Consider the following 27,422-nt stretch of genomic DNA (forward strand, 5'->3'; position numbering starts at 1 on the left):
CGACATATGGCATGATTAACCTTCAGATTAGAAGGAATGAAGGGTTGCCAACTTTTACTCAAAAAAACTGCATTTTGATATTTTCAAATAAATGTTATTTTATTTAATAATTCATTTACATCACAATATAAGGGATCCTTCACACACACACACACAAATAAGAATTTATTGAATATTTTTAAAGCACAGTGTCAAGAAACTATGAGCCAGATTTTCTATACAGGGCAAAATAGCACCAATGGAAGTGGAAATTTATGCGGGTGATTTACAGTGTTGGGTCTAAATAGTTACTAAGTAATTAGTTACTGTAATTGAATTACTTTTCCTTTGAAAATGTAAAGTAGTTGATTACTCTTATTTTTTCTGTAATTTAATTACAGTTACTTCTGATGTAATATACTGTGTAATATACACAATAGTGGAATTGACATCAAAATTCAAAGTCTAACTTTAAAATGCATGTTTTAATGTATTCTTTATTTTTGTAATACTTTGGTCAGTTAATAAGAATACTTTGTTTTATTTATTTGAATGAATTAAAAGAGCCGTTTCAAGTCTATCCTCGAATCACTTAACTAATCAAGGTTGAGATAGGAAAAAGAAAAAATTAAGTAATTAATTTAAAAGTAAAAGTAATTAAATAATTTGGAGAGAGTAATTTGAATAGTAATCTAATTACACTATTGAAGATGTAATTAGTAACTAGTAATTAATTACTTTTTCAGAGTAACTTACCCAACACTGGTGATTTACTAACAAGGTGCGCATTAAAAAACACAGGCGCAATATCTCATTCCCATAATCACCTACATAATCTACTAAGAGCAGCGCAAATTAGTGCAGGGTTTAAAACATGCTTTTTTAGGCGTTAAAATAAAGCAGCAAATACCAGTACAATGACGAGCATAAACCTTAGTAAACTGCATTGCGTGATTCATTTAAATACTCTCCCCCAATAAAACTACAAATGCATATGGAATAAGGTCAGTCGCAAAACAGTTGTCCACTCATTTTCAATGCTAGATTTACTGTGTCTTTAGTAAATACCTTTTTATGCCAAAAGAGCCATTTGCACGAGACTCCTCCAAAAAATGGAACTTATAGGTCGTTTGTACAAGCACCTTATTACAACCAACAGTTGCGTCTAAAGGATGAGCGCCCTCCAGCGTCAGCAGCTTACTACGATGTACTACGGTTACGTGTGACGTGCAGGGTATTACATTGCTTTAGATTGTTCACTTTTTATGCATTTAACTCTTCCTTTTGTTGTATCAATAATTTCAGGAATATTTATGGTTTTAAAGATATTTTGGAGCCCATAACCCAACCCCCACCCTAAACCTAAACACTTCTCAACCATACAAAACGTACTACACAAGTGACAGTACAGTCAGAGGTATTTATTGCATAAATTGACCAACAAACAGTATATTACAAACAACTCACGTTCCAAACATTCCGAATTGAAGCCAGAAGATATTGAATTGAAGAATTTATATGAAGATATCCGTGAATGCAATGCATGTGGAGCTTGTTCAAACGTTCAGATATCACAAGATACAAGAGAACCAATGCTATTTCACAATCACAGCTGATTAAATCACTTCATCTGGCGGTTATTTTAAACCAGTGGTTCTCCACAGGGGGGTCGTGGCCCACAAGAGGGCCCTAGCTGACTTCCAAGGGGGCCTCAGGATGACTAACAATGACAATTTTGACAAAATGAGCATTAAAATACATTTTAAAACATCTAAAAACCAAGATATTTATTATTATATATCATGTTTATATTGAACAAGCACTTCTCCTGTTAATATCAAACTCTGAAATATTTTATTAGGTGTAAATTTTGAGTTTTGAATATTGAATATTGTTGAATACAGTTTTAAATTTCTTTCAAAAATCATGTTTTTTATTATGTTACCATGTTTTTATTGTGTTTTATTGTGTTAGTTAGCTGTATTTTTGGAGTTCTTATGGCTTAAATCAAAGCAAACCAACTGCAGTTTGATTGCTATTAATTGGAATGCACACAAAAAAACATGATTTTTGAAAAATTAGTTATCTCCTTTTGGAACCAAACTCTTCATATGATTTAATTATGATCAGTGTTGGGTGTAACTAGTTACTAAGTAATTAGTTACTGTAATTAAATTACTTTCCCTTTGAAAAAGTAAAGTAAGGGATTACTCTAATTTTTTTCTGTAATTTAATTACAGTTACTTCTGATGTAATTAAACTAAATACTTTGTGTAATATTTGTGTGTGCAATAGTAGAATTGACATCAAAATTCAAAGTCTAACTTTAAAATCCGTGCTTTAATGTATTATTCTCACATTTGTAATACTTTGGTCAGTTAATAATACTACTTTGATTAGTTTTATATTATTTATTTGAATGAATTAAAACAGCTGTTTCATGTCTATCCTTGAATCACTTAACTAATCAAGGTTGATGTAGGATATAGAAAGCAATTAGTAATAAGTAATTAAATACTTTTCGGAGAGAGTAATTTGTACAGTAATCTAATTACACTGTTGAATATGTAATTAGTAACTAGTAGTTAATTACTTTTTCAGAGTAACTTGCCCAACACTGATTATGATGGTAGACAAAAGGCGCTAATTCAGGTGTATAGCCTACTTTCTTGCTTGTTCCGCAAAAGAGAGTCAATCAGAAAAATGATTTTTCGGAATTTTAGATAATGATGTTGCTTTAATGATAAATGTTATTTGTAATAAAAATGTAATCATTTAAAAATATATACATTTAAATTTAAAAATTACTCATTTTTATAAAAATGTAATAATAAATACAAATGTATTATTTAATAATAACAATTCTGTCATCATTTACTCACCCTCATGTCCTTCAAACCCTGTATATGACTCTTTCATCTGTGGAACACAAAAGAAGATATTTTGAGAAATGTCTCAGTGGTTTTACATTACATTTACACTTATTCATTTGGCAGACACTTTTATCCAAAGCGACTTACGAGTAGGAGAGCATTTAAACATTTTGTCAACACGCTAAACAGTACCGTTAGTTTACAAGGCCATGCTACTAGGAGGACTAAAGCTGGAGTAAGTAAGGGAGAGAATGAACAACAAGATTTTTTTAGACTCGTGACAGAGACAGTTATTGGTTTTGTGTCCATACGATAAGAGTTGGTCACTAGTGTTTTTCGGTTACCAACATTCCTCAAAATATCTTCTTTTGTGTTCTGCAGAAGAAAGTCATGCAGGTTTGAAATGACAAGAGGGTGAGAAAATGATGACAGAATTTTACATTTTGGGGTGAACTAGCCCTTCAAGATCTATGTGAAAAAGCAACAGAATACCAATTCATTTCATTTTGAATGTTTGCGTTGCTCAGCAGACCCCTTCATTTCACATACGGAAACATCAATGTGTGTTTGAACTTCCTGTGTCAGCCGCCTCTTGTTTGACAGCAGAACAAGCACAAAGAAACCAGAGCAGCGGCAGATATCTTTTCAACAGGTCCGCAAAATGTGCTAGTTTAAATATGTCAACGTGAGAAAAATGTCTGCTAACACAAAGCACCGTCCAAAAAGCCTTGACAAATGTTATGTTTTCAATGTTGCTGGTAAGTTCATCTTTTACTGAAAAGTTTGTTTATCCTTGTACTGTTTGTTTCAGAAGCATCTTCTACTGTTTTCAGGTTCCTTCTCTCAGCTGGCCGTGGGGTCAGAATCCACCCCAACGGGGCCCATACGCATCCAATTCCAGATCGGCCTCCTGAAAGAGGGTGTACTAATACCTGAAGGGCACCTCACTCTCCAAGATGCGAAATGTCTCGCAGAAGAAATCATTGAGAGGAAGGTACAGTAGATCTGATGCTTTTTGTGGCGTAGTTTCTAAAGCATGTAGCCTGTGGCCGGTTTCATGAACTACTTAGAAGAGCCTTACAAGTTACTCATGTCGTTTTTTCTTTGAGACTGGTCAAAATTGGCTTAACTTTTTAAGGTCAGTCACACAAAAAGGTAGATTGGACTAATTTGAATCCACAAAGTAAGACAATGTGTTAACTTTGTGCCTGTGTACAAAGTGTTTGTGCCAAGTCTTAACTTTGTGGCTATGCTTATGCAAGCGGCATCAGGTAGTCTGAGAAACAAGCGTCTTGGCCACTTGTTTGATCGTTGTGGTACTTTAAGGAACTAAAAGATGAAGTAATTATTTACCTACTGTACCTGCACGTCATTCCAAATCTGTGGAACTTTATTTCTGTGGAACAAAACAGGAAAACTCTTTCTGTATGAACTTGAAAAATGGCAAAACAAAACACATCATGATACATTATTAATATGTACAACAATAGTCCGTGCAAGTCTACTGCTATATTCCTAATCGTACAACAGCGGAGGTGTCAAGTTAAAATCATGATTTGATTAAATGTTGACATTTTTGAACATTTCTTTCCGTATGTCCCACACAATAAACCCAAAGTGTGTTGGAATAAAATGCAAGATTTGATGAATATAGAATTTCCATTAAAAATAAAAGGAAGTTTAGATTTGGGCTTGACATGAAGATCGGTAAATGATGTCATGAGTTTTATTTTTAGAGAACTATTCCTGTAGTTATTTTCACACTGCCCACTACTATAAACAGTAAACACGTATTACTAAAGAGTGCACGTGTCCTATATAAAAACCACTTTGACGGCCGATGGGATTACATTACATCTTCAAACCATATGTCTTTTTTGTAGTCTTCAGTCTTATTATAGTTTGTGACACTTGAATGTCAGTTTGAGTTCGAAGTTTAGAAATATTATTTATTGTACCATGGTCTGTCTGAATACTCTATTCTGATTGGCTGGAAGGTGTGCATTAAAACAGTTTAATGCACAGGTAGTTCCATTTAGTTTGATCAACGTTCGAAATGAATGCGGTGCCTATAATATAATCATTTCACACAGACGCACAGATCGGACATTGATTGCGCTGCCAGTGCTCAATAAACAGCACTGAAAATGTTGTTTTCAACGTTGCCTCCCAAATCTGGACTAGGACTAAAAGCAGCCCTGGACAAAAATTGAGCTGTAAACACCAATAACAGCTTTAACTTGTTTTTAACTTGGCAAATGACCATGATTTAAGTGGGATAACCCACGGCTAGCCACGGCTTCGCATCAGGTGGTTCTTCGCATACACGTTGTGCATAAAAGTCCTTTAATGCACGGTTAGGATTATCCCTTACTTGCTACTGTGACACTCCCTTTGGTCCCTTGCCTGTTTTCTCCGTTTTTACCCCAAGGATGTTATTTTGCCACGCTCCCTCACCTGTCCCTCATTGTTTTTGCCTGCACCTGTCCCTCATCAAAGACTTATGACTTTCACCTGTCCTTCATTTGTCATCACCACCTGCACATCATTACCCGGACACTATATATTCTCCCTTGCCCATTATGTTGTTGTCTAGTCTAAAATGTTACTCGTGTGTTGGTTTGCTCCTCCAAAGTTCTTTTGCGCCTCGTGGTTTCCGGATATTACTAAAGGATTATTGTTTGGAATCATCTCATGTGGGTAAACTGTTACAGCTACCCTATATGGACAAAAGTATTGGGATGTCCTCTTTTAATAAACATGTTTACCTATTCTACTAATTCCAATTAAAACAAATATTAATGCTATACCATACGGTATTATATTCAAGAATTTGTTTCCATCTTTGTTGCAACAGTTTGGGTGATGAGTGTTTGGTTCAAATGTGTTCAGATGGGTCAAGGTCTGGGCTTTATGCAGATTAGTCAAGTTCTTCCACACTAGACTGAATCAATAATTTCTTCTTGAACCTCGCTTTGTCCACAAAGGTCGTTGTCCTGTTGGAATAGAAAAGAGCCCTGCACAAACTGTTGCTATAGAATGAGAAGCACACAGTTCTCTAGAATATAGATTTGTGCTCACAGAAAAGGTAGTCAAACCTGTTCATTAGAAGGGGCGTCCCAATACGTTTGTCCATATTTTATCATCTGAAGTTGGAAGACAATTGTCTTAGTCTACAAAGAACAATCAAAGGACTACAGTTATGAAAGTTGTGATTTGTGCTTGTATAAGATTCATTTTGAGGGCATGGACAGAGTGAAGTGAGTTTGGAATCAAGCAGCAGTAAAGTAAATTAGTACACACCTCTTTGAGACTGTAATTGGTCAACGCATGCCTACATCATCGCAGCAGTTACAAAGTTACATTGTTGTTAACTTTTGGCCACGTGACAGATTTTTACTTTTGCATACCTTCGCACATTTTCCCATCTGAGACACCTGTTGAAATCGATGGCTTTGCAGTGTTCTCTGACGCAGCGTAAACTCCATTGTGTAAATTCCCTAAGGGATGTTATTCCTGTACCATGCAGTGTTAGTTGCCTGAAAAGCAGACAGTGTAAAGAAAATGTAACTTCTGTGTATTAGTACAAAGAGCGGAGGGGAAGTTAAAGGGTGTGAATAGAATTAGGTGCTACTCAAACAGTCTCTCTCTCACACACACACACATACACACACGCACAGTCTTTCTCTTTCTGTCTGCTGCGGTTCAGAGCATCTGCGTGTAACTTTCCAACCACAGACTCTTCCTCTAACAAACACACACACACCTCTTCATTGTCATTGTCTACAGTTTTCCACTGTAGTGAGGCATTACAGACTTGCACACGCATTCAACTGTAACATGAAATAACAGTAGAGGTAATACCATATGCGCGACGGACTCATGTCATACATTTGATCAAAGTCCGTTTACGGAAGTCGTGCCACTCGGCGGCCATGTTTGCAACGCCTCTGGGCAGTTATTTACGTCATAGCAAGTCAACAGTCGTATCTATTTGAATGGTGGAAGGTAGGGCTGTCAAACGATTAATCGTGATTAATCGCATCCAGAATAAAAGTTTGTGTTTACATAATATATGTCTGTGTACTGTGCATATTAATTTTGTATTTATAAATACAAACACATACACATGAATACCTATTTAGGAAATATTTACATGTATTTATTTATATTTACCAATAATTGAAATTATATATAAATGTTTATTAATTTTGAGATTTTTCTTAAATATATGCATGTATGTGTATGTGTTAATAAATACAAAATTATTATGCACAGTACACAGATATATATTATGTAAACACAAACTCTTATTCTGGATGCGATTAATCGCGATTAATCGTTTGACAGCCCTAGTGGAAGGCAGATATTTCTAAAATCGCTGGCAAAAATCACAATTGAATAGCATATTTCCGATCAATAATTAAACCTGATATGGACTATACCATAACTTTGGTTTGCTAAGCTTAAATTGCATCAAAAATCACCTTTTTCGAGGTCGCTTTAGATACCTCATGCCTCATAAGCCTTGCCCCAGAGAATCGTCAGTCTTTATTGATTTAGAATTTTAAAGTTTTACTAAATTAATATTGCATATAGGAATTTATAGTCTGTTATATTTGACCTGTGCTTCTCTCGCCTTTATCTTAAATGTGTGCTTTCACTGTGCGTGCGTGTGTGTGTGTGTGTGTGTGTGTGTGCGTGTGCGTGTCTTTGTGTGTGCGCGTACTTGTCTGTGTACATGTGTGTGTGTGTGCGTGCGCGTCTGTGTGTGTGTGTCTGTGTGTTAGTACGTGTGCATTTTGTGTGTGTGGAGTGTTTTGTATGTGGGTATGTCTGTCTTCTTTGTTTTCACCTTTTTCTTGTTTTGCAGGTACAACTTTAATTGGTTTGCTTATAGTCAATATGTCTTATGTACAGCTGCTTTGTAACAATGAAAATTGGAAAAAGCGCTATATAAATATAGTTGAGTTGATTGACCATTGGATCGTTCTACTGGAACGCTAGTTCGCTAGAGCGGCCATATTGAGCGTTGCATTCCTCTCCATTCATTGTAATGGCAGTGGCGCATCTAGTTAATATATAATATCTTTGATTTGATATAATGGCAATGCAAGCACATTACGTGCAAACACACGTTGCAACACATTTTCACAAGTGACAAACAGAATGGCTATTTTCAGAACATCAGAGTAACATGTTCTATGTAGTATAATCTGAATACTGCTTTAAAAATGTGAAATAGTATTCAGCAAGACACATTTCAGTTAGGTCTAGGGTTGGGAATCGTTTCAATTTTATCGATTCCAATTCCGATTCTGCTTATCGATTTCGATTCTTATCGATTCCCAGTTTCGATTCCACAGTTGAAGTAAAACATTTAGATATCAACCTGTATGGTCATTTAGCCTGCTTATTGACTTGTTTGCAAAATATATTTATATATTTATGAGCACCGTTTTGTGTATATTTAGATATAGAAACACACCTTTTCTGATTTTTTACTATTTGTATTATCATAGTTGAACTACATCATGGTTAAACTGCAGTTACTATAATGCAACTATGGTTAATTTGTGATTCCTGTGCTTTAATGCAAATTCTATAGCTAAACTATGCTTACTATAGTAAAAAATATCGATCATTTTCATAAGGGCTTTTATTGAGATATCAGCAGATCATGCAACGCATGTACTTTTCTGAAAATATGCACACAGGAATTGATAAGAGGAATTCAAATTTTAATCTCAAGTATCCGATTCCTATTCCTTTCGATTCCGATCCGATTCCTAGCCTTTCGATTCCGATTCCAAATTGGAATTGATTTTCGATTCCCAACCCTAGTTAGGTCTGTGTGTCATCCCGTGGTTGAAGGAACTCTCTACATTTAGCTCTCTACATTTTAATGTTAAAATGAAGGTTTTGCATTTTAATGCTGGAATCTGTAACTTATCTTGTTAAAAATAAACAAAAATCAGTTATTGAGCAAATACATAAAAATCTGATTTCCTTAAAAAGTTTTTCCGCAAGTATGCTATTAGTACTTCTTTTAAACTAAAAGAAGTATAGCATAATGTCAGTCTACATTCTATGCACTCACAAATGCACTTCATGTACTTACATAGCCTAAAATAAATAGTTGTAAATACCTAAAACTAAACTTTAATAAACTTTAAAGTGAGCTAGAGGACACTTTCAAGTCTACTAGTAATTAGTACTTTACATGCTTAAAAATATACTTGGACTTGTATTTAATAAAATGAACCTGAAGTACGCTTATTTTTTGTAAGTGATTACCCCGATTTGCAAAGGTAATAAAGATTTATAATTTGAACTGTTAGGTACAATTTTGCAGGAAAATTTTATGTAATCCGGGTAAAAATATGTAAAGTATGTAGCCTGCAATTCTGTTTCAAACAAACATGGCAAAATAGAGGCAAATGTTACGGATTGCAGTTTTAGATCAAATATTTAGTAAAAATGTCATAATGCTTGGAAAACTGAAGTAGTATGGTAGGATAATATTCGAAATAGTATTTAGGTGTTTCATCCTGAGACCTCTCTGAAAGCTTCAGTGAGCTGAAAATGAGGTAAACACATCACACATGCACAGGGCTATGCCGCCACAAAAAAGCAACACATCGACCGACCATTACACATGTGTATAAATAGGTTGAGGACGATACTGTAGGGTGGGACGGAAATGCGTAGCTCATTCACATCGTGCATTTCTATTTCTACGATATCTAAATAAAGTATTCTAAATTTATCCTAAGACTAATTTGATCAAAACAGTATTTTATTCATTCTCAAGGTATATAAAGGTATATTCTTTCAGCTTTTGCGGGCAAAGCATTTGAATCCAGAATGAAACATCTATTTGCTTGTTCTCAGATGTGCACTTTGTGCACTGTCATTCAGGACATTGATTGTTTAGCTGTGTTTAAAGCTGCAGAGTGCCAGGGGACTTTCATATGTGCCATAGTGCTTAATCGTGGGTGCATTCATGTAGGTTGGTCATGTGTGTATTGCATTGCTGCATACCACCAATAATGAACAACTGGCAAAAATTGTGTGTAATTAAAAAAAACATGTGTAATTAATAACATATATGCGATTATATTTACAAATAATAACTAAATTGCACGGTTTTCCCTCGTGAAGCTTTGTATTTGCTGAGCTAATAAAATAGCTAACAAAATATTTCAAAGCAATATTTTGTGTCCAATAATTTACTCACGTGGCAAAGAGCCGGTCAAGTGACCGTGTAATAAGCAGGTATAGGACATCCAGCATTGTAATTACTTAGTAGTTACAGTTTTATCAACATGTTATAAAGCACTCAGGGCTGCTATATTTTTAATATTGTTATTATATAGTTATTACTAGTAGTATATGAATATTGATCAACTAAAAAATCTATTTATTTAAAACATTATATATTTGTCATTTTCACGCTTTCGGAAGAGTTCAATAAACTCAGTAGTTAAGTAACCGTTAATGTGGGTCAAACTCCTCTGCCTGGGTTGACTCACATCCGCTATGTTTGAAAACAAAATGATTGACATTTGAAAGACGACATCATGAGAATCATGCAGACATCTGGCCACTGCAGCTTCGGACCGCTGTGTCCAACTCCAGGCCCCCTTTCTCTGTCACATGGCCATGTTGACTCCACATTTAGTTGTCTGTATTGTCCGCAGCTGTGGATTTAGACTGTATCTATCATATTTGCACAATGTAGGATTGTACTAACCATGTACCTGAGTGAGTGGGTCTCTTCGGTTAGGTTTCAGAGCAGTGTTTTAAGTAGTATACTGCCAATCTTTGTTTACTGTTTTCAGTATTTGAATTTTCTCTAGGCACTGAATTGGCAGATGACACGTTACGTTACATGTGGAAGTTCAGTACCTGTAAGATTTTGACATTCGTATCTTTCTGTGTTTGGATCCTGTTGCAATATTCAGTAGCCAGTTACTGTTGGATGTTGTGAGAGATGTCTTCAGCAGAGCTCTGTGAGCAAGAGACACGAACACCAAAGTGTAATTGTATCATGCTCATTTATTTCCTCAAAGTGAACAGTTTATATAGCGCAGAACAGGGCGTTCCTGAAACTGCTTTAAGCAATCAGCTTCATTCAATTACACAGAGCATAAACATCCTTTGTTAAAGAGTTCAATAGAACAATCTGATAGTAGCTACCTTAAGCAGTCAATCTGGGTTACATTCCAATATCATATAATATGGAGTTCAGCGCATTCCACAACATGCCAACCTCAACAGCAATTTTCATTAGTGTGGGGAACTGAAGAATCTAGCAGTACCACACTGTGTTAAAATAACAACATGGTGATAGCAGGATGTTGTTTCACACATTATTTTTTAGTCATATTAAGTGTACACTGCACGCTAAGCAACTACTTAGACCTGTCTTGGACCTGTGAAAAGACAGCAGCGCTGTCAACATGATGAACATTTTCTCATTAGCCACAGAATATCTAACATACACAATAAACTATTTTGCAGTCGTCTCACTCTGTGTGTGTGTTGCGTGTGTGCGTGTGTGCGGGCGTGCGGGCGTGCGGGCGTGCGGGCTTGTGAGCAGTCATCTGAATATTTATGTTTGTGTCTTCCCTGAAATGTCTACGTCTAATAACAAGAACCTGCAAGGGCATTATAGGTGGGCAATAGTAATTCAATTAAAATGCCGAAGTGTTTTGGATTGGGTGTAGTATTTAGTGTTAAGGATGTTTCGATTGCCCCCTATAAGGCACAAAAAGAATTAGTAATAAATCAAATACTACACAACACTTAAAGTCCGGGTAAAGAGAATTCTGAGAATTGTTTCTAAACACATTATAGATGTTAGAAATGTATTGCTGAAACACATTACAAAGACTCAGAAGTATGTAGTACTGAATTGTGGAGTTAAACAGTTTTTCACCGATTCTCTGTTCAGGATTTTTTGTCCGCCAACAGCGGACACGCCCCAGCGTTTGAGAGCAGAGAGTCCTCCTTGTTTTTCCAAGATTACACTGCGTTCCAAATTATTATGCAAATTGGATTTAAGTGTCGTAAACATTTAATTTTATATTGTTCAATTAAACTTATGGATGGTATTGTGTCTCAGTGCTCTTTGGATCACTGAAATCAATCTCAGACACCTGTGATAAGTAGTTTGCCAGGTGAGCCCAATTAAAGGAAAACTACTTAAGAAGGACGTTCCACATTATTAAGCAGGCCACAGGTTTCAAGCAATATGGGAAAGAAAAAGGATCTGTCTGCTGCCGAAAAGCGTCAAATAGTGCAATGTCTTGGACAAGGTATGAAAACATTAGATATTTCACGAAAACTTAAGCGAGATCATCGTACTGTGAAGAGATTTGTGGCTGATTCAGAGCACAGAAGGGTTCGTGCAGATAAAGGCAGAATGAGGAAGGTTTCTTCCAGACAAATTCATCGGATTAAGAGAGCAGCTGCAAAAATGCCATTGCAAAGCAGCAAACAGGTATTTGAAGCTGCTGGTGCCTCGGGAGTCCCGAAAACCTCAAGGTGTAGGATCCTCCAGATGCTTGCAGTTGTGCATAAACCTACTATTCGGCCACCCCTAACCAATGCTCACAAGCAGAAACGGTTGCAGTGGGCCCACACATACATGAAGACTAATTTTCAAACAGTCTTGTTTACTGATGAGTGCCGTGCAACCCTGGATGGTCCAGATGGATGGAGTAGTGGATGGTTGGTGGATGGCCACCATGTCCCAACAAGGCTGCGACGTCAGCAAGGAGGTGGCGGAGTCATGTTTTGGGCTGGAATCATGGGGAGACAGCTGGTGGGCCCCTTTAGGGTCCCTGAAGGTGTGAAAATGAACTCTGCAAGGTATGTAGAGTTTCTGACTGAGCACTTTCTTCCATGGTACAAAAAGAAGAACCATGCCTTCCGTAGCAAAATCATCTTCATGCATGACAATGCACCATCTCATGCTGCAAAGAATACCTCTGTGTCATTGGCTGCTATGGGCATAAAAGGAGAGAAACTCATGGTGTGGCCACCATCCTCCCCTGACCTCAACCCTATTGAGAACCTTTGGAGCATCCTCAAGCGAAAGATCTATGATGGTGGGAGGCAGTTAGCATCAAAACAGCAGCTTTGGGAGGCTATTCTGACATCCTGCAAAGAAATTCAATCAGAAACTATCCAAAAACTCACAAGTTCAATGGATGCAAGAATTGTGAAGGTGATATCAAAGAAGGGGTCCTATGTTAACATGTAACTTGCCCTGTTAGGATGTTTTTGATTGAAATAGCTTTTGATTTCAGTAAATATGACCTCCTAATGCTGCAAATTCAACAAATGACCATTTTCAGTTTTTTACAACCTATGAAATGTTTTCAAACTCTGTTGTGCATAATAATTTGGAACAGTGCATTTTGAGTTTTTCATTTTTTAAATAAATACTGTTGTCAGTGGGAGGTTTGTTCAATAAAATTCCAAATGTACCATAACTGTTGATTACTTGAAAATTATACTGACTGTCATTTGCATCGACAAATTAGGAAAACCAGAGAAAGATATCATTTGCATAATAATTTGGAACGCAGTGTAGAATAACTTATTTCATTTACTTGGATATTTTTTTCTCCATTCAAATTTGGCTGGGTGGTTAATAACACACTTTTCTGCTGTGTGACATACTCAGAACACATATTTCAATGTCACTTTACTCGGACTTTCAATTATTAACTGGAAATAAAATCAAACAAAACGACAAATCTAACCCAAAATAAACTGAAAACTGGATTGAAAACAAATTAAATCTAAATAGCAATATTTAAATTAAGTCTCATAATAATTAAATGCCAAATGCGCAAATGTAACATCTGTATTAAAATAATAAAAATGCAAAACTAAAAATATATGAATAAAAGCTAATGAAAAAAATACAAAAGGTACACTCTACAGCAAGTTTGTATTTGTTAGTTAATCTCTGCTATTGTTTAAAACATTAGAAGGAAATCATTTTGCTGTCTGTGTTTTCTAAGGCTCCAGATTGCAGCGTTAAAGGTCTGGGTGAAAAGCTGCTGTTATTCAGACATGAACCGGACACAGAGCAGATCTTACACAGACTCACTGACCAGCACCACATTCGTGATGGAGATCTACTTGAAGTGGTGATCTCCGGTCAGTAAACACGCACACACACTATCCAACACACAATTAAATACTGCATTATCATAATTTTAACTTGATTAAACATGATTAACATCTTTCCATCTCTTTGAACCCTCTAAGGCACAGCTTCTGTGGCCGAGACAAAATACCGCCCACATTCCTTGGTCGTCCAATCATATCGCACACCTACTTTCTGTCACTACTGCGGTGAAATGTTATGGGGACTAGTCCGACAGGGCCTGAAATGCGAAGGTAGGATGAGAATATTTATATATACCGTAATGTAACAAATTAGGTTTATGTTTTTCACTGATTCCTTCATGTGTCTTCCTCTTTGTAGGATGTGGTCTAGACTTCCATAAGCGGTGTGCGTTCAGGTTACCCAACGACTGCTCTCGCGTGTATCGGCGTTGTGGCCCCAGCCTGTCACTGTTCCCTCCTGGCCGGCCACGGGCCCTTACATTCTCCAGTCACACGGGTGGAAGCCTGGAGGAGGTGATGACCTAAACTCAAAACAGTTTCTCGTTCTTTACCATTATGGAAGCTTTCTCTGCAACAAGTGCAAGAGACCACTTTTCACCTCCCTCTCTAAATAACCAATAAAATGATTATAATGTACTGTACCCTGTCTCCCTTAGATCAGCATGTCAAAACCATCACGCTCACGGCCTCCATCCTGGGCAGATGTGCCTGTGTCTGTGGGGGTCTGCGAGGGAAAGGACGGGCGACCCCGCGTTCCTCACACCTTCCATATTCATACTTACACCAAACTCACCATCTGTCAGTACTGCTTTCGGCTGCTGAAAGGCCTCTTCCGGCAGGGGATGCAATGTTCAGGTGAGAGGGGTTTAACGTTACCGGGATGAAGGGGAATTAAACGTGATATTTTGTTAAAGTTTATGTTAAAATTCACTATCAACGAAAACATTTATTTTCCTTGACAGCAATGATGCTACAGACTTTAGCTTAAAGGTCCAATATGTAATTTTTTGGAGGCTCTATTGACAGAAATGCAATATAATATACATAACTATGTCTTCAGAGGTGTATAAAGATCTTACATAATGAAGCATTATGGGTTTTTTTTTTTTCCTTAGAAAGAGCTATTTCTATCTACGTATGGGTCCCCTTGCATGGAATTCGCCATGTTGTTTCTACAGTAGCCCTAAACGGACAAACTGCTCTATTATAAATTATAAAATCAACTTGTATTTTATGAAACAAATTAAACTTCCATTTTAATGAATTATATTATGCAGTAATAAACAATATGTAAACACTGCAAAATGTTTTGTCACAAACTCAACTGACAGGCAGTAATTACACAAAAATGATGCTGTTTTCTTAACAGGTGCAGCTTTTAGCAAAGAGCTGTGGTTGTTTTCTCTATATGCTTTTTGCATAGTGTTCGTGTTAGCAGAGGTGGTGATCATATCACACTGTCAATCCTCCTTCCTCCACTGGCTGAACCCTCATAGCCTTTAGAGAAACAGTTAAAACTACATAAACACATCATGTTTTATACTAACATGCACATATGTAAGGGACGGATGATCCGTTTTTAACGAGATTTGTCTGTGAATGTATTTAAAATAACGTAATGTGAACTTGCAATTGCTATACTGTACTTGTGGTACAGTCCACTGCTGTTCAGCAGCATGCTCCCAAGGCACAGTAAACCCGAGTGCTTCATGCTCGAGGCGCTGCGGACGTGAAAGATCCGAGCGAATGTTGAAACCGTCCATCTAGCGCGTGTTTACATAGAGAAATGGTGGGAAAGTAGTGCTGCGGGATGGAAAATCACGTTGTCTTTTTGAATGGCCGGTCACTGTAGCTCACAGAACGCACATACTTTGTGCAGTTATTAGCGTGTTCTGTACAGTAATGAAAACAGGTCGCACCACAACAAAATGTGCAGTAACGCAAATGCTCCCAAATATATTTAGAGGTTGTACAGGTTAAATATAGGGAGCATATACGACTAAAATGGTCGCAATTTCGAGCCCAGCACTCCATCATGCCAATTGCGTGAGGATATTGTGTTCTCGCAAGACCAATCGGATCTCACGAGACACATCGGTTCTCGCAAGGTCTTGTGCCATGAGATCTTGTCCCACCCCCCCCCAACATAGGGATACAGTCAGCCATATCTGTTCATGACAATTATTACTTTTACAGTCACATCAGATTTACACAAGTGAGTGAAAGCATGTTTCACCTTTGGCACATTCATGGTTATTAAAATAATAATATTGTACTCCTCTGTGATATCTTTATGTTTTAACACTGAAACTGTTCACAGGATTTCATAGAAAAAACTCACTCAGAAAACGTCCTTAAGATATACGGAAAAACACTGTAAAATGGGTAAAATTAACAGTGAAATTCTGTAGTTTTTACAGAAAATGGAAAATGTTTTACGGAAAATGCCCGCCACACATTGTAAAACTGTCAGTTGAAATGAACGGTGAAATTCTGTTATCTTAACAGAAATGCCTGCTACACATTGTAAAACTGTCAGTGAAATGAAAATGAACAGTGAAATTCCTTTGTTTTTACGAACGTTTATGGCAACCGTTCTTTTTTTCACTTTATTAAACAACTCCACAAACACTATTACCACATTCACTTATTACAGACACCACTGTCACTTTATTTCTGTTATACGTCTACAAAAGTTCTTATTGAGAATTAACACGTTTAGATGTCGATGGTTCTCGTCGAGACACCATTACGGTGATGAGTGTTTGCTTTAGTCGGGCTCCTGACTCTTTGCTTTTTGGGTTAAGACTTTCCTTGGTTTATCAACTGCATGTTGAAACAGATGGAAACAGGTGTTAAAAGCTATGCAAAATAGTTTTCATGTCATTTTTTGTCGGGAGTGTCATTGCATGTTAGCATTAGAGTTTAGGCAGTGATTTAAAGTGACTTTCTCATTCTCATTTGTTACTGTATGAAATTAAATTACATTCCGAAGGCCTTTACAACACATCAAGCACATAAATAATGCACTAGCAAACATCAAGAATAAACCTGTTCGTCTCAACAATGGTGACAACCAAAAAAAACCTCTTAAGATAAACACAATGCATTCTGGGAACCATGAAAGTTCAAACCTCATCCATGACTCCCAGCATGCATTGCGGCATGAAGCTATTCATTTGTTGGTCACCACTGTTGAGATTCATACACTGATTCTTGATGTCTCTGAGTCAAAAAATCAAATGCAGGATTTGTTTTTACTATTAAAAAAAACTCTTTATGTGGATTGTTGCATTAGGTCTCTAATGTATGCTCATTCAGACTGTTGTAACAAAACCCAATGAGAAACTACACAATATTAGAAAAAATGACTAAAAACCAGACTAAAGAATCTTATCACGTTTTCTTTTGAGCTTTGCAATCATGACTATGTTTTTTAATAACACAATCATAGCAGTCAAAAGAACATTGCTATTAAGCAAATAACGAGTAAAGAACCCAAATGAAGCAAACACTGATCACAATAACGGTGACTTTAAACAACAATAAAACATCAAGTCATGGATGTTATGCTGCAGTCCCTGTGAAGCAGAAGTGGTGATCGTCTTCAGTATTCTGACATATGTCCAAGATGAATAGTGGGGGTGTGCCTCATGTTTTCCACTGTGAATTGATTGGACGAATAAAAACAGGATGTTCCCGTATTTTTATGGTAGTTTACTGGCAACCACAGCTGCCGGTATTTTTCCGTAAAAACTACGGAATTGTTTTGTAAATGTTTTGTGGGTCACCACTATGCTGAAGAGTGGAGTCTGTGTTTAAGTCAAGGTCAGGCAATGCGCTTCTGATGTTATGCTGCATGTTGCTTTGTTTAAAAGGGACTTTGATGTTTATTAATGATGAATTGCAAAGAAATAAAATAAGTAAATATACTGTTTTCGCTTTTATGCATTAGGTCCATGTTTTCATTTTATATAAATAAATGCTCTTAATATAAAAGACTCAAATGTAATAAGTTCACACACAGCTTGAAGTTTTGCCCTGAAGTTTTAAACTGCAAAGCTGTTTACATAATTTTCCCGTATTTTTTACGGAACTTTGCTGGCAACCACTGCTGCCAGTATTTTTCCGTAAAAACTACGGAACATTTTTTACAGTGTGATGATAAAAAAATTCTACATTTTTTTGTCGATAAAATCGACCCTATTCGTTTATGTATTATGCAAGTCTGATTTAGCTGCTTTTACCACGGATCCATGTCCATTTTTTCTGGCTGAGTTTGAGTCTGCCCCTTCTTTCTCTCTGAAGTTCTTCAGAAAATGAAGCTTTCCTCCTCCTGCTCTCTTGATGTTGAACCTCCTTGGTTGCTTCGGGAGGTTTTAGGGACGATTGAACCTTTTATCTTAACCATATTAAATATTATTCTATCCCAAGGCATTGTTCCCTCAATTTTTAAGCATGCAGTTGTAAATCCTCTAAGGAAAAAGGCAAGCCTTGATCCTTATTGCCTTGATAGCTACCGCCCCATTTGGAAACTTTATTTTCTATCTAAAGGTTTGGAGAAGGTGTTTTTTCATCAACTGACTGCTTATCTTAATTCTAATCATTTGTTAGACAAGTATCAGTCGGGTTTTAGGAGGAATCATAGTACGAAGTCAACCTTGTTAAAGGTGCTGAATGATCTTCTAGTAGCAGCAGATTAGGAAAATCCTTCGTTCTAGTCCTTTTAGGCATAAGTGCGGCGTTTGATACTATTGACCATGCAATCCTACTTTAAAGATTAAGAAATTGTGTAGGTATTCAATGTTCTGTTTTAGATTGATTTAAATCATACCTCTGCGACAGATTATTTTCAGTGGAGATTGGAAATTTCTCTTCATCCACTACTCCGTTAAACCGTGGGGTGCCTCAGGGTTCTATTTTAGGCCCGTTGTTGTTCTCACTATACTTGCTTCCACTGGGTCACATTTTTCTAAATTACAATATTCCATATAATTTTTACGCTGATGACACACAGGTTTATTTTCCATTAAACCATAAGGATAACTATAAGATACATTCTCTGCTGAATTGTCTGACTGAGGTTAGATTCTGTCTGGCTGCTAATTTTCTAACTCTTAATGAATCCAAATCTGAGATTGTAGATTTTGTCCCACCGGCCTCTATAACACTGATTAAAAATCAATTAGCCACTCTTGCTGCTTATTCTAATGCACATGTAAAAAACCTAGAAGTGATTTTTGATAATGAACTAAAATTCGATAAGCAAATCAACACAGTTGTTAAAAACAGTTTCTATCATCTTAGATCTATTGCGAAGTTGAAAACTTTTTTAACGACAAAGGACTTGGAGACTGTGATTTATGCTTTTGTCACTTCTAGGATTGACTACTGTAACTCATTGTATTTTGGTGTTTGTAAGTCATCTTTATCTTGTCTGCAACTGGTTCAGAATGCCTCTGCCAGGTTCCTTACCGGTGCGAAAAAGAGGGACCATATTTCACAGATTCTTGCATCATTACACTGGCAGCCAGTTGAATTTCGCATAAAATTTAAGGTGTTACTAATTGTCTTTAAGGGATTGCATGGTCAAACTCCTGAATATATTACAGATCTCCTTTCCCCTAGAAAATGCCCCAGAGTGCTACAGTCCAATAGCATGATGCTCTCTATGCCTCGATCGCATCTTAAACTAAAAGGAAGGGCCTTTTCAATTGCCCCCCTAGATTGTGGAATGAACTTCCATCTTATGTAAGGCTGTCTCCGGATATAGGAAGCTTTAAATCTCATTTTAAGACTTACCTTTTTACATTAGCTTTTTAATCTGTTGGCATTGTATGTTTTATTTTATTTTATTGGATTGCTGTGGATGTATTTTTTCTGTTTTCTATTTTGTTTAATTTCTTGGCTTATTTTATTCTGTTGGAATTAGTTTTTGTGAAGCTATGTTTTACTGTACAGCACTTTGGTCAGCAGTCGCTGTTTTAAACGTGCTTTAGAAATAAATTTGCCTTGCCAAATAAATTCCTGTGGATTTTTTCCATAATAAATCGACTCTTCAAGACATCAGTCCAGTTCTGCCTTTGTGGAGGATTAGGTATACCAACATCTACTTATTTGTCCAAGCGATTAACCTAAAACCAGAGAATGAACTGGAAATTAATTCTTATTCGTGGCCACAATATAATTATTTTTCCGTCACGTGAGGGGCTCGGTAGAAATCATTTGCTAGATGTCTGTTTGGTTTGTGTTGAAAATATATTGTGTTTGCACATAGTCCTGGCTGTTTGAATAGGAGAAAACAATGTGGATCAACATAACACTCTTGTAACCAATTGGGGGCCTCATGATGGGGAGGAGACAGGGTGGTTTTGAGGGCAGAGCAATAAAGGCATGGGTACGTTTCTTTGGGTTTCAGTTTCAGATCAAGTGATCCTCAGAAATTGCTTACTGCACCTTTAAATTACATACGTTTGTCATGCTTTGTGAATGTCAGAAAGTCTCCAAGTCTCTTCTGGAGTTTCAGATAGGAAAGTGAAATATCCCTTCTATCTTTATGACATTAAATCATTTAGTTTAGGTGCTTTTAAACTGTGGGAAACACAAGGTTACTTAGCATACAAAACAATTTAGTCAAGTTAATGACTAGAGATGACAATGATTTACCATCATTTATTTTGGTATTTCAATTAAACTTAGAAGGAAATTAAAACAACTCTACTAAAAGACAACAACTGTGTATTGTCTCCCATAATTACATTTGAAAATGTTTCGGTGGGTCTTGAGACAGATTTTACCTGGCTGGGTGGGTCCTGGAATGAAAACGTTTGGGAACCCCTGGTTTTGTTTATTGAAATTAAATTCCCCAAGAGTAGTAAAATAATCTAATAGAAAAATTTTACTATCTAGACCATTGTTATTTGTATTTATTTGTATGTTTCATAAGACATATGGGGGTGGTTTCCCGTACAGGGTTTAAGATAGTTCTAGACTAAAATAAATGTTAGAACTGTCTAAGCTGAAAACAGCTTGCAGAGCTCGCATCTTAAAATAAACCAGTGCCCTTGTTTTCTCGTCTGCAATCGTCTTGTCTCAAAATGCACATCAGTGATGTTTTTTGTAAGGCATGAATGTAAAAACTGCTTAAATGTGCTAATTTAACTAAGGCCTAGTCCTGTCTTAACCTAATCCCTGTCCGGGAAACCGCCCCATAGTCTGTATTTAATACAAAAAATATATATAATTGGAAATACCATTAAATATCACCCTCGCTCTCTCTCTTTTCCCAGACTGCAAGTTTAATTGTCATCGTAGATGTGAGCCTCTTGTTCCTCCTGAATGTAGGGCCGATAAAGTCAATGGCGAAGGTCAGTTTGATTTTTTATTATGGTATTGTCATCATTTTAAAGGGTCAGTCAAAAATATCCTCATGTTTTTTCATATTATCATTATCATTTACATATATACTAAATATTGGTCAGTGAGCGTGTTAAGTTCACTGTTTTCAGAGCCCGAAGTCCCTAATAAGGAGTCAGAGTTGGATGTGGCGGTGGTGTCAGTAAACTCTCTTTATGAAGAACTGCGCTATAAAGAGCCACCAACAGAGGAACTGAAGCCACTGCAGCCGGCCACGTAATGAAGATTCAAGTCACACCCTGTCAGTGCCACACTTTAGATACATGATGTGAATATTAACCTCTCTGTCTCTCTCTCAGTCCATGTTTCAGCAGTAATATTCCCCTAATGCGAGTCTATCAATCGGTAAAACACTGTAAAAGAAGATCCAGTGGAGTGTTGAGGAAAGGCTGGTTAATGCACCACACCAGCACTGATGCACTAGTAAGAAACCTACACATGCATCTAGATAACATTTCAAAATGTTTCAGCTTTTTTTATATTGTATGTATGTCTTATTTGATGCATGATGTATGCTTTTTGTTTTTACAGAGAAAACGCCACTACTGGGAATTAGATGGAAAAACCATCACCCTGTACCCAGAGGAAAACAGCAACAAGTACTATAAGGTTTACATATACGTCTTTACAGTATGCATCATTACACCTCTGTGACATCCGTACATATGTCAAGCTACTCCAAAAATTCCATCTTTATGAAATTACTGCAAATTACTCCTGCATGACAACTGTATAATCTGAATCTTTGACTTTAAACATCTAAACACTAATTTATCCTACTCATTTTTAGGAGATACCACTCTCTGAGGTGCTTCATGTTCGAGGCTTAGATCAGCTGACTGTACCCGTGTTGCCAGATAATGGCGAGCACTCGTTTGAGCTGGTGACAAGCTCACTGGTGTATTGTGTATTTGCGGATCAAGAGGGCCCGTGCTGGGAGTCAGCCCTCAAACTGGCCCTAAGACCTGTTCAAGGGACCAAACTGGACACAACAGACACCACAGGTAAAAATAAATTGTTATTATTATCCAACTTTAAGATAAAAGTCTACACAACATCTGTAACTACTACAACACAGAGGAGTGACGTTGGGTTCAATTTTAGAAAGATTTTTTCTTTAACTGGAGAACAATAAAACATTGACAGCCAGTCAAAATCAACTGGAATTTAGAGGTCCCTCGCATTTAGGGTCCATTTATACAACAATGTTTTCAACTAAAGACAAAAAACTTTTTTCATTCGGTCAACTGCGTTTTAGGGGACTGAAAACACAAACTTTTGAAAATGAGTTTTAAAGTGTACGTTTTTGAAAACACTTGTCATGTCTGTGTTAACTGTGAAAACGCTGACACAAGTATAGGCCTACTGTAAACAACAACAAGACTGTGTGTTTGTGCTAAACAACATACTTATTTACGTTTCTCCAGCAAAAACTATAGATTTACTGCACCATTACAACCAGCATTATTTACATTTGACCAAACACACTTATACAATAGTTATCATTTGTAGTGGGCGTTATTTATAGATAGAATAAGTTTTATGAATGAGCAGGAACTATTTGATTGCTAAACAATGTTTTTTATATGATATTGCCCTAGCCTATGTACAAAATGTTTTCTCCTTTTTTTGACAGGTCAAGGACAGCACAATAAAGAGACCCAGGTGGGAAACTTAACAGTGATACTCAGTTATTGATTTGAGCAAGTTTATGGAGTCTTCACTTCCTTAAGCAAATAGCAAAACTACCTATAAAGGTGCTTTTGAATTTGTTTTTGAAGTAATAGTTTCAATAAATGAAGAATTCATAATTGTTAGGATGTCAGTAAACAGTTTTTAGAACCTAACAACACATAACGTCACGTTAAAACATGCTAGCATCATGTTACAATATGCTAGATAAACCTGAGCTATTGATGCTAGTCACGTTTTCCTCAGACAATATAGTGGTTAGGATGTAATTACTCAGGCATCGGTAAGTGTATCCATTTGTGTGTGTTCCAGGACATCAGTGAGTATTATCAGATCTTTTCTGATGAAGTCTTGGGTTCAGGTCAGTTTGGGGTGGTGTACAGTGGCACGCACAGACAGTCAGGTCGCCCGGTCGCCATTAAAGTCATAGATAAAACCAGATTTCCTTCCAAACAAGAGGAACAGACCAAAATTGAGGTCACAATATTACAAGTGAGTGTGATCACTTTTTTTTACCAACAAACTTGTGTTTTGTGTGGCCTACAAGATGCTGTTTTGTTTGTTTTTAGAAATTGTCTCATCCTGGAGTGATTAATTTGGAGGGAATGTTTGAAACATCACAACACACTTTTGTTGTCATGGAGAAGCTCCACAGCGACATGTTAGAGATGATTTTGTCTCATGAGAATGGACGTCTGACAGAGCGTACCACCCGTTTTCTTGCTATGCAGGTAATGTACAGTAGCTCTTTGTTTCCGTCTGTACTATGGTTAAATTGCATAATTCTTAGCTATAGTCCTTCATCATTAAATTTATGTATATTATGTAATATTATGTACTGTATCTGTTGTAATGTAGGTTTTGGAGGCTTTGAGGTACCTGCATATGAAAAACATTGCACACTGTGACCTGAAACCCGAAAATGTGCTTCTGGCCTCACCTGATCCATTTTCTCAGGTGTGATACCTTCACATGTATTCAACAGATTTGTAGTTTCCAGAAGCACATTTTTATTCCAAAGTATTCAAACTTAATCTGATCAAGACCTGTCCACTTACACTGTAGAGAGGATTAGACCTTCTAACCAACATGGTATCCAAGAACCCAAACTGTTTTGGATAAACATATCAGCATATTTCTGTTTCTCTGTCTGTCTTAGGTAAAGCTGTGTGACTTTGGTTTTGCTCGTATCATTGGAGAGAAATCCTTTCGCCGCACCGTAGTTGGGACCCCTGCGTACTTGGCACCTGAGGTCATCAAAAAACATGGCTACAATCGGTCTTTGGACATGTGGGCAGCAGGAGTGATTTTATATGTCAGTTTGAGTGGGACTTTTCCTTTTAATGAAGATGAAGACATTAATCAGCAGATCACCAATGCTTCTTTCATGTATCCACGACAACCGTGGTCTCTCATCTCACTGGAGGGTAAGAGAAACAATGCTTGGAATGTCGATACGGATTTAAGAGCTTCTCATGCTTTTCATTTAAAGTATACTTTCTTAATGTTTTTCTCTGTCATTTTTTTAGCGGTGAACCTGATCAATAACCTGCTGCAGGTGGTGGTAAGACGCAGGTTCAGTGTTGGCAAAGCAATGGGTCACCCCTGGTTTCAGGTTGGTTGACTTTATCCCTTTTCTTTCTCCAATCCTATTAAAAACTCAACACCAGTATTTGAGTTGGATAATATCAAGGAGGTCAACTTCTGTAAAAAGCAATATCTATAGGTACTTTTCAGGGCTTAAAGGCACAATGTGTGAGAATTTTGCACTTTAAATATCCAGTAACCACTAGTACAGTGTGATATATTTTGTTAATGTTTGTACTTTCATTATCTTAAATGTTTCCAACAATGTTTAAATCCAGAGATAATTGTAGTTAAACCGCATCACACCCATTCGTAGTAGTTGAAAACAGAGACAGGAAGAAAAGTTTTTGCTTCAAACCTAAGCTGGGATCAGCATAAAGTCTAACCGAAGCTTGGTCTGTCAGTCTCAGATGTCCTCGAGAACCTGAGGATTGGAGACAGCAAAAGAGGATATTAGCTTAGAGGCTAATATGTGATATGGCAAATATTTACTGTATGTTCTCTTTGTTCAAGCTAACAAATGCGGCATAAACATGTTTAGGCAATAAATCTGATAAATGCTTGGTTAAAGAGATGAGTCTACTCTAGTCTAGAGTCTAGACTTAAACCTGACTGAGTACAGTATGTCTCAATACGAAAAAAGGTAGGGAGGTTATTTCAGATTTTAGAGGCCAAAGTAGGGAAAATATCTATTTTTCTGCAGAACACCAAAAATATATATTTTGAAAAATGTTGGTAACCGAACAACGGTGGTTACCCATTCACTTCTATTATACAGAGACAAAACCAATGCAAGCCCATGGGTACTGCCGTTGTTCGGTTACCAAAATTTTTCAAAATATATTCTTTTGAGTTCTGCAGAAGAAAGAAAGTCCTGCAGGTTTGATATGACAAGAGGGTGAGTAAATAATGCATTTTTGATCTCCAGTGGTAAGCACTCTAGCTGCTGCGTATTGAACATGCTGAAGATTATTTACTAACCCTGCACGTCACCAACTATAAATGACAGTAATCTATCTCGTGAGGCCATAAATGCATGAATAAGCTTCATGACTTCTGAAGCGCATTTAGAGTTTTTACAATATTCCTAAAATGGAAGAAAGATTGCAAATGTGGCTTTCAGACAGGAGTAATAACTACATTCACCAAGAAGGGTGACATGTCAGTACAGTTTATCCTCTTATCCCTAATGCAAAGCAATGAAATATACACATGAAACTACATGCTTTAACCTGTAATGTACTTCAACTTTTATGGTTACTGTCTGAAACCATATGGTTGTTTTAAAAACACAGATAAAACATACATTGTTTAATATATAAAATTAAAGTTGTTCTTTGTATCTTGTTTTGATCTTGCTTGGCTGGGGTTAAAGGGGTGATATGACAGGGCTAAAACGAATATTATGGTTTGTTTTAGATGGAATGCAATGTGTATACACCATTTAAGGTTCAAAAACACTGTATTTTCCACATACCGTGCATGTTTGTATCTCCTCTTTGCCCCGCCTCTCTGAAAGGCGCAGATTTTTTATGAAGCTCATCGCTCTGAAAAGCGAGGTGTGCTATGATTGGCCAGTTAACCAGTGTGTAGTGATTGGTGGAATCTTGCAAGCGTGTGACGGAAATGTAACACCTCTTACCATATTTGAAACATCAGGTTCCAAAGCAATTGTACTGACAGGTACGCCCACCTTACTTGCGTATACATTTGGGTGGTCTTAGTCAAATCATACCACGAACTGAGGTAGATTAGTGGGGGTGTGGTTACACGAGGCGTTTCAGGCAGGTCTGGGTGAGCATTCGCTTTTAGATAGAATGCATCTTTTGTTCCCACACTTTCATTTTTGCAATTTTACGTGTCTAATACATGCATGTGCAACTTATAACACACAAAAGACACAGAAAAGCACGTATTCGTGCCATATGGCCCCTTTAAGCCTTAATCACATGTTATAATAAATCGCTGTAATTCTGTGTCATGCATTTTGGACAGATAAAGACAGTACCATCTCACTTATGCATCTCTTGTCCTGCTGCAGAACTTCCAACTATGGTGTGACCTCCGTGAGTTTGAACAGCGCATGGGATATCGCTACCTCACTCACGAAGCAGAGGCCAAGCACTGGAGATCTCATGCCCAGGAGAGAGGCCTCAGTTTTCCAGAACATTTAGCAGAAACGGAAAGTGAAGAGAAGGAAGAGCTGATAGCCACGTAGATTTTACTTTGACAGCAACTGTGAATATTGTATTTTATGAGAAACTTGTGAAACTGCTCTGTTGTCTATCTAGTTCACTGTAATCAATCTTTGTTATATTTTCTAATAAAAGATAAAAGAAAGAACTTTTCTTGTTTTTCTCAATTCTTACATTACATGCTATTTAATTCACAATCTTAAATATCATGTTTTGTTGTGAAACTATATGAGAAATAGTTAATCAGAATGTTTACGATGGATTTTTTATTGGATTAATTTGAATTATATTTGCTTTCTTCATTAGTTGTATATATTTATTTATTTAAAATTTGTATCCATTTTAATTAAAAAGTAAATTGTAATTTTTTTGATGGAATTGATGTCCTTTGTAATTTGATTCATTTAATTGTGATTTGATATCAGTAAGAATGTTCCTACAAATTCAGATTTCTACTTTGACTAAAAAGATCAAATGGATGTTTTATTTACGAAACAATTAGCTTCTTTCAGCGTTTTCCAGGAAA

At 36.8% G+C, this 27,422-nt stretch overlaps 1 protein-coding gene across 4 annotated transcripts; it reads left to right on the forward strand.

Moving 5' to 3' along the window:
• The first annotated feature begins 3,164 nt into the window (after positions 1–3,164).
• prkd4 (protein kinase D4) lies at positions 3,165–27,038 on the forward strand. Of its 4 annotated transcripts, none has more exons than XM_057346164.1 (18): positions 3,180–3,610; positions 3,686–3,846; positions 13,895–14,033; positions 14,145–14,276; positions 14,365–14,519; positions 14,663–14,861; positions 21,296–21,373; positions 21,488–21,638; positions 21,722–21,845; positions 21,954–22,031; positions 22,213–22,426; positions 23,059–23,087; positions 23,427–23,606; positions 23,684–23,845; positions 23,973–24,071; positions 24,274–24,541; positions 24,644–24,729; positions 26,743–27,038. In XM_057346164.1, the coding sequence occupies exons 1-18, from the start codon at positions 3,547–3,549 to the stop codon at positions 26,917–26,919; spliced, it is 2,496 nt and encodes an 831-aa protein (XP_057202147.1). In that variant the 5' UTR covers positions 3,180–3,546; the 3' UTR covers positions 26,920–27,038. The 4 variants fall into 4 exon arrangements, with proteins under 4 accessions (XP_057202131.1, XP_057202139.1, XP_057202147.1 ...); XM_057346173.1 differs by having other exon boundaries at positions 3,181–3,610; positions 21,515–21,638; XM_057346148.1 differs by having other exon boundaries at positions 3,165–3,610; positions 24,274–24,729.
• The last annotated feature ends 384 nt before the right edge of the window (positions 27,039–27,422 follow it).

This window comes from Triplophysa rosa, linkage group LG1 (assembly GCF_024868665.1).
Source record: "Triplophysa rosa linkage group LG1, Trosa_1v2, whole genome shotgun sequence".
Taxonomy (NCBI): domain Eukaryota; kingdom Metazoa; phylum Chordata; class Actinopteri; order Cypriniformes; family Nemacheilidae; genus Triplophysa; species Triplophysa rosa.

Bases quoted from the DNA above. Each gene is read 5' to 3' on its own strand.
- prkd4 (XM_057346148.1), top strand. From the start codon at position 3,547: ATGTCTGCTAACACAAAGCACCGTCCAAAAAGCCTTGACAAATGTTAT. The intron at 14,862-21,295 runs GTGAGAGGGGTT...CTCTTTTCCCAG, and splicing joins GCAGGGGATGCAATGTTCAG to ACTGCAAGTTTAATTGTCAT. The intron at 23,607-23,683 runs GTGAGTGTGATC...GTTTGTTTTTAG, and splicing joins TTGAGGTCACAATATTACAA to AAATTGTCTCATCCTGGAGT.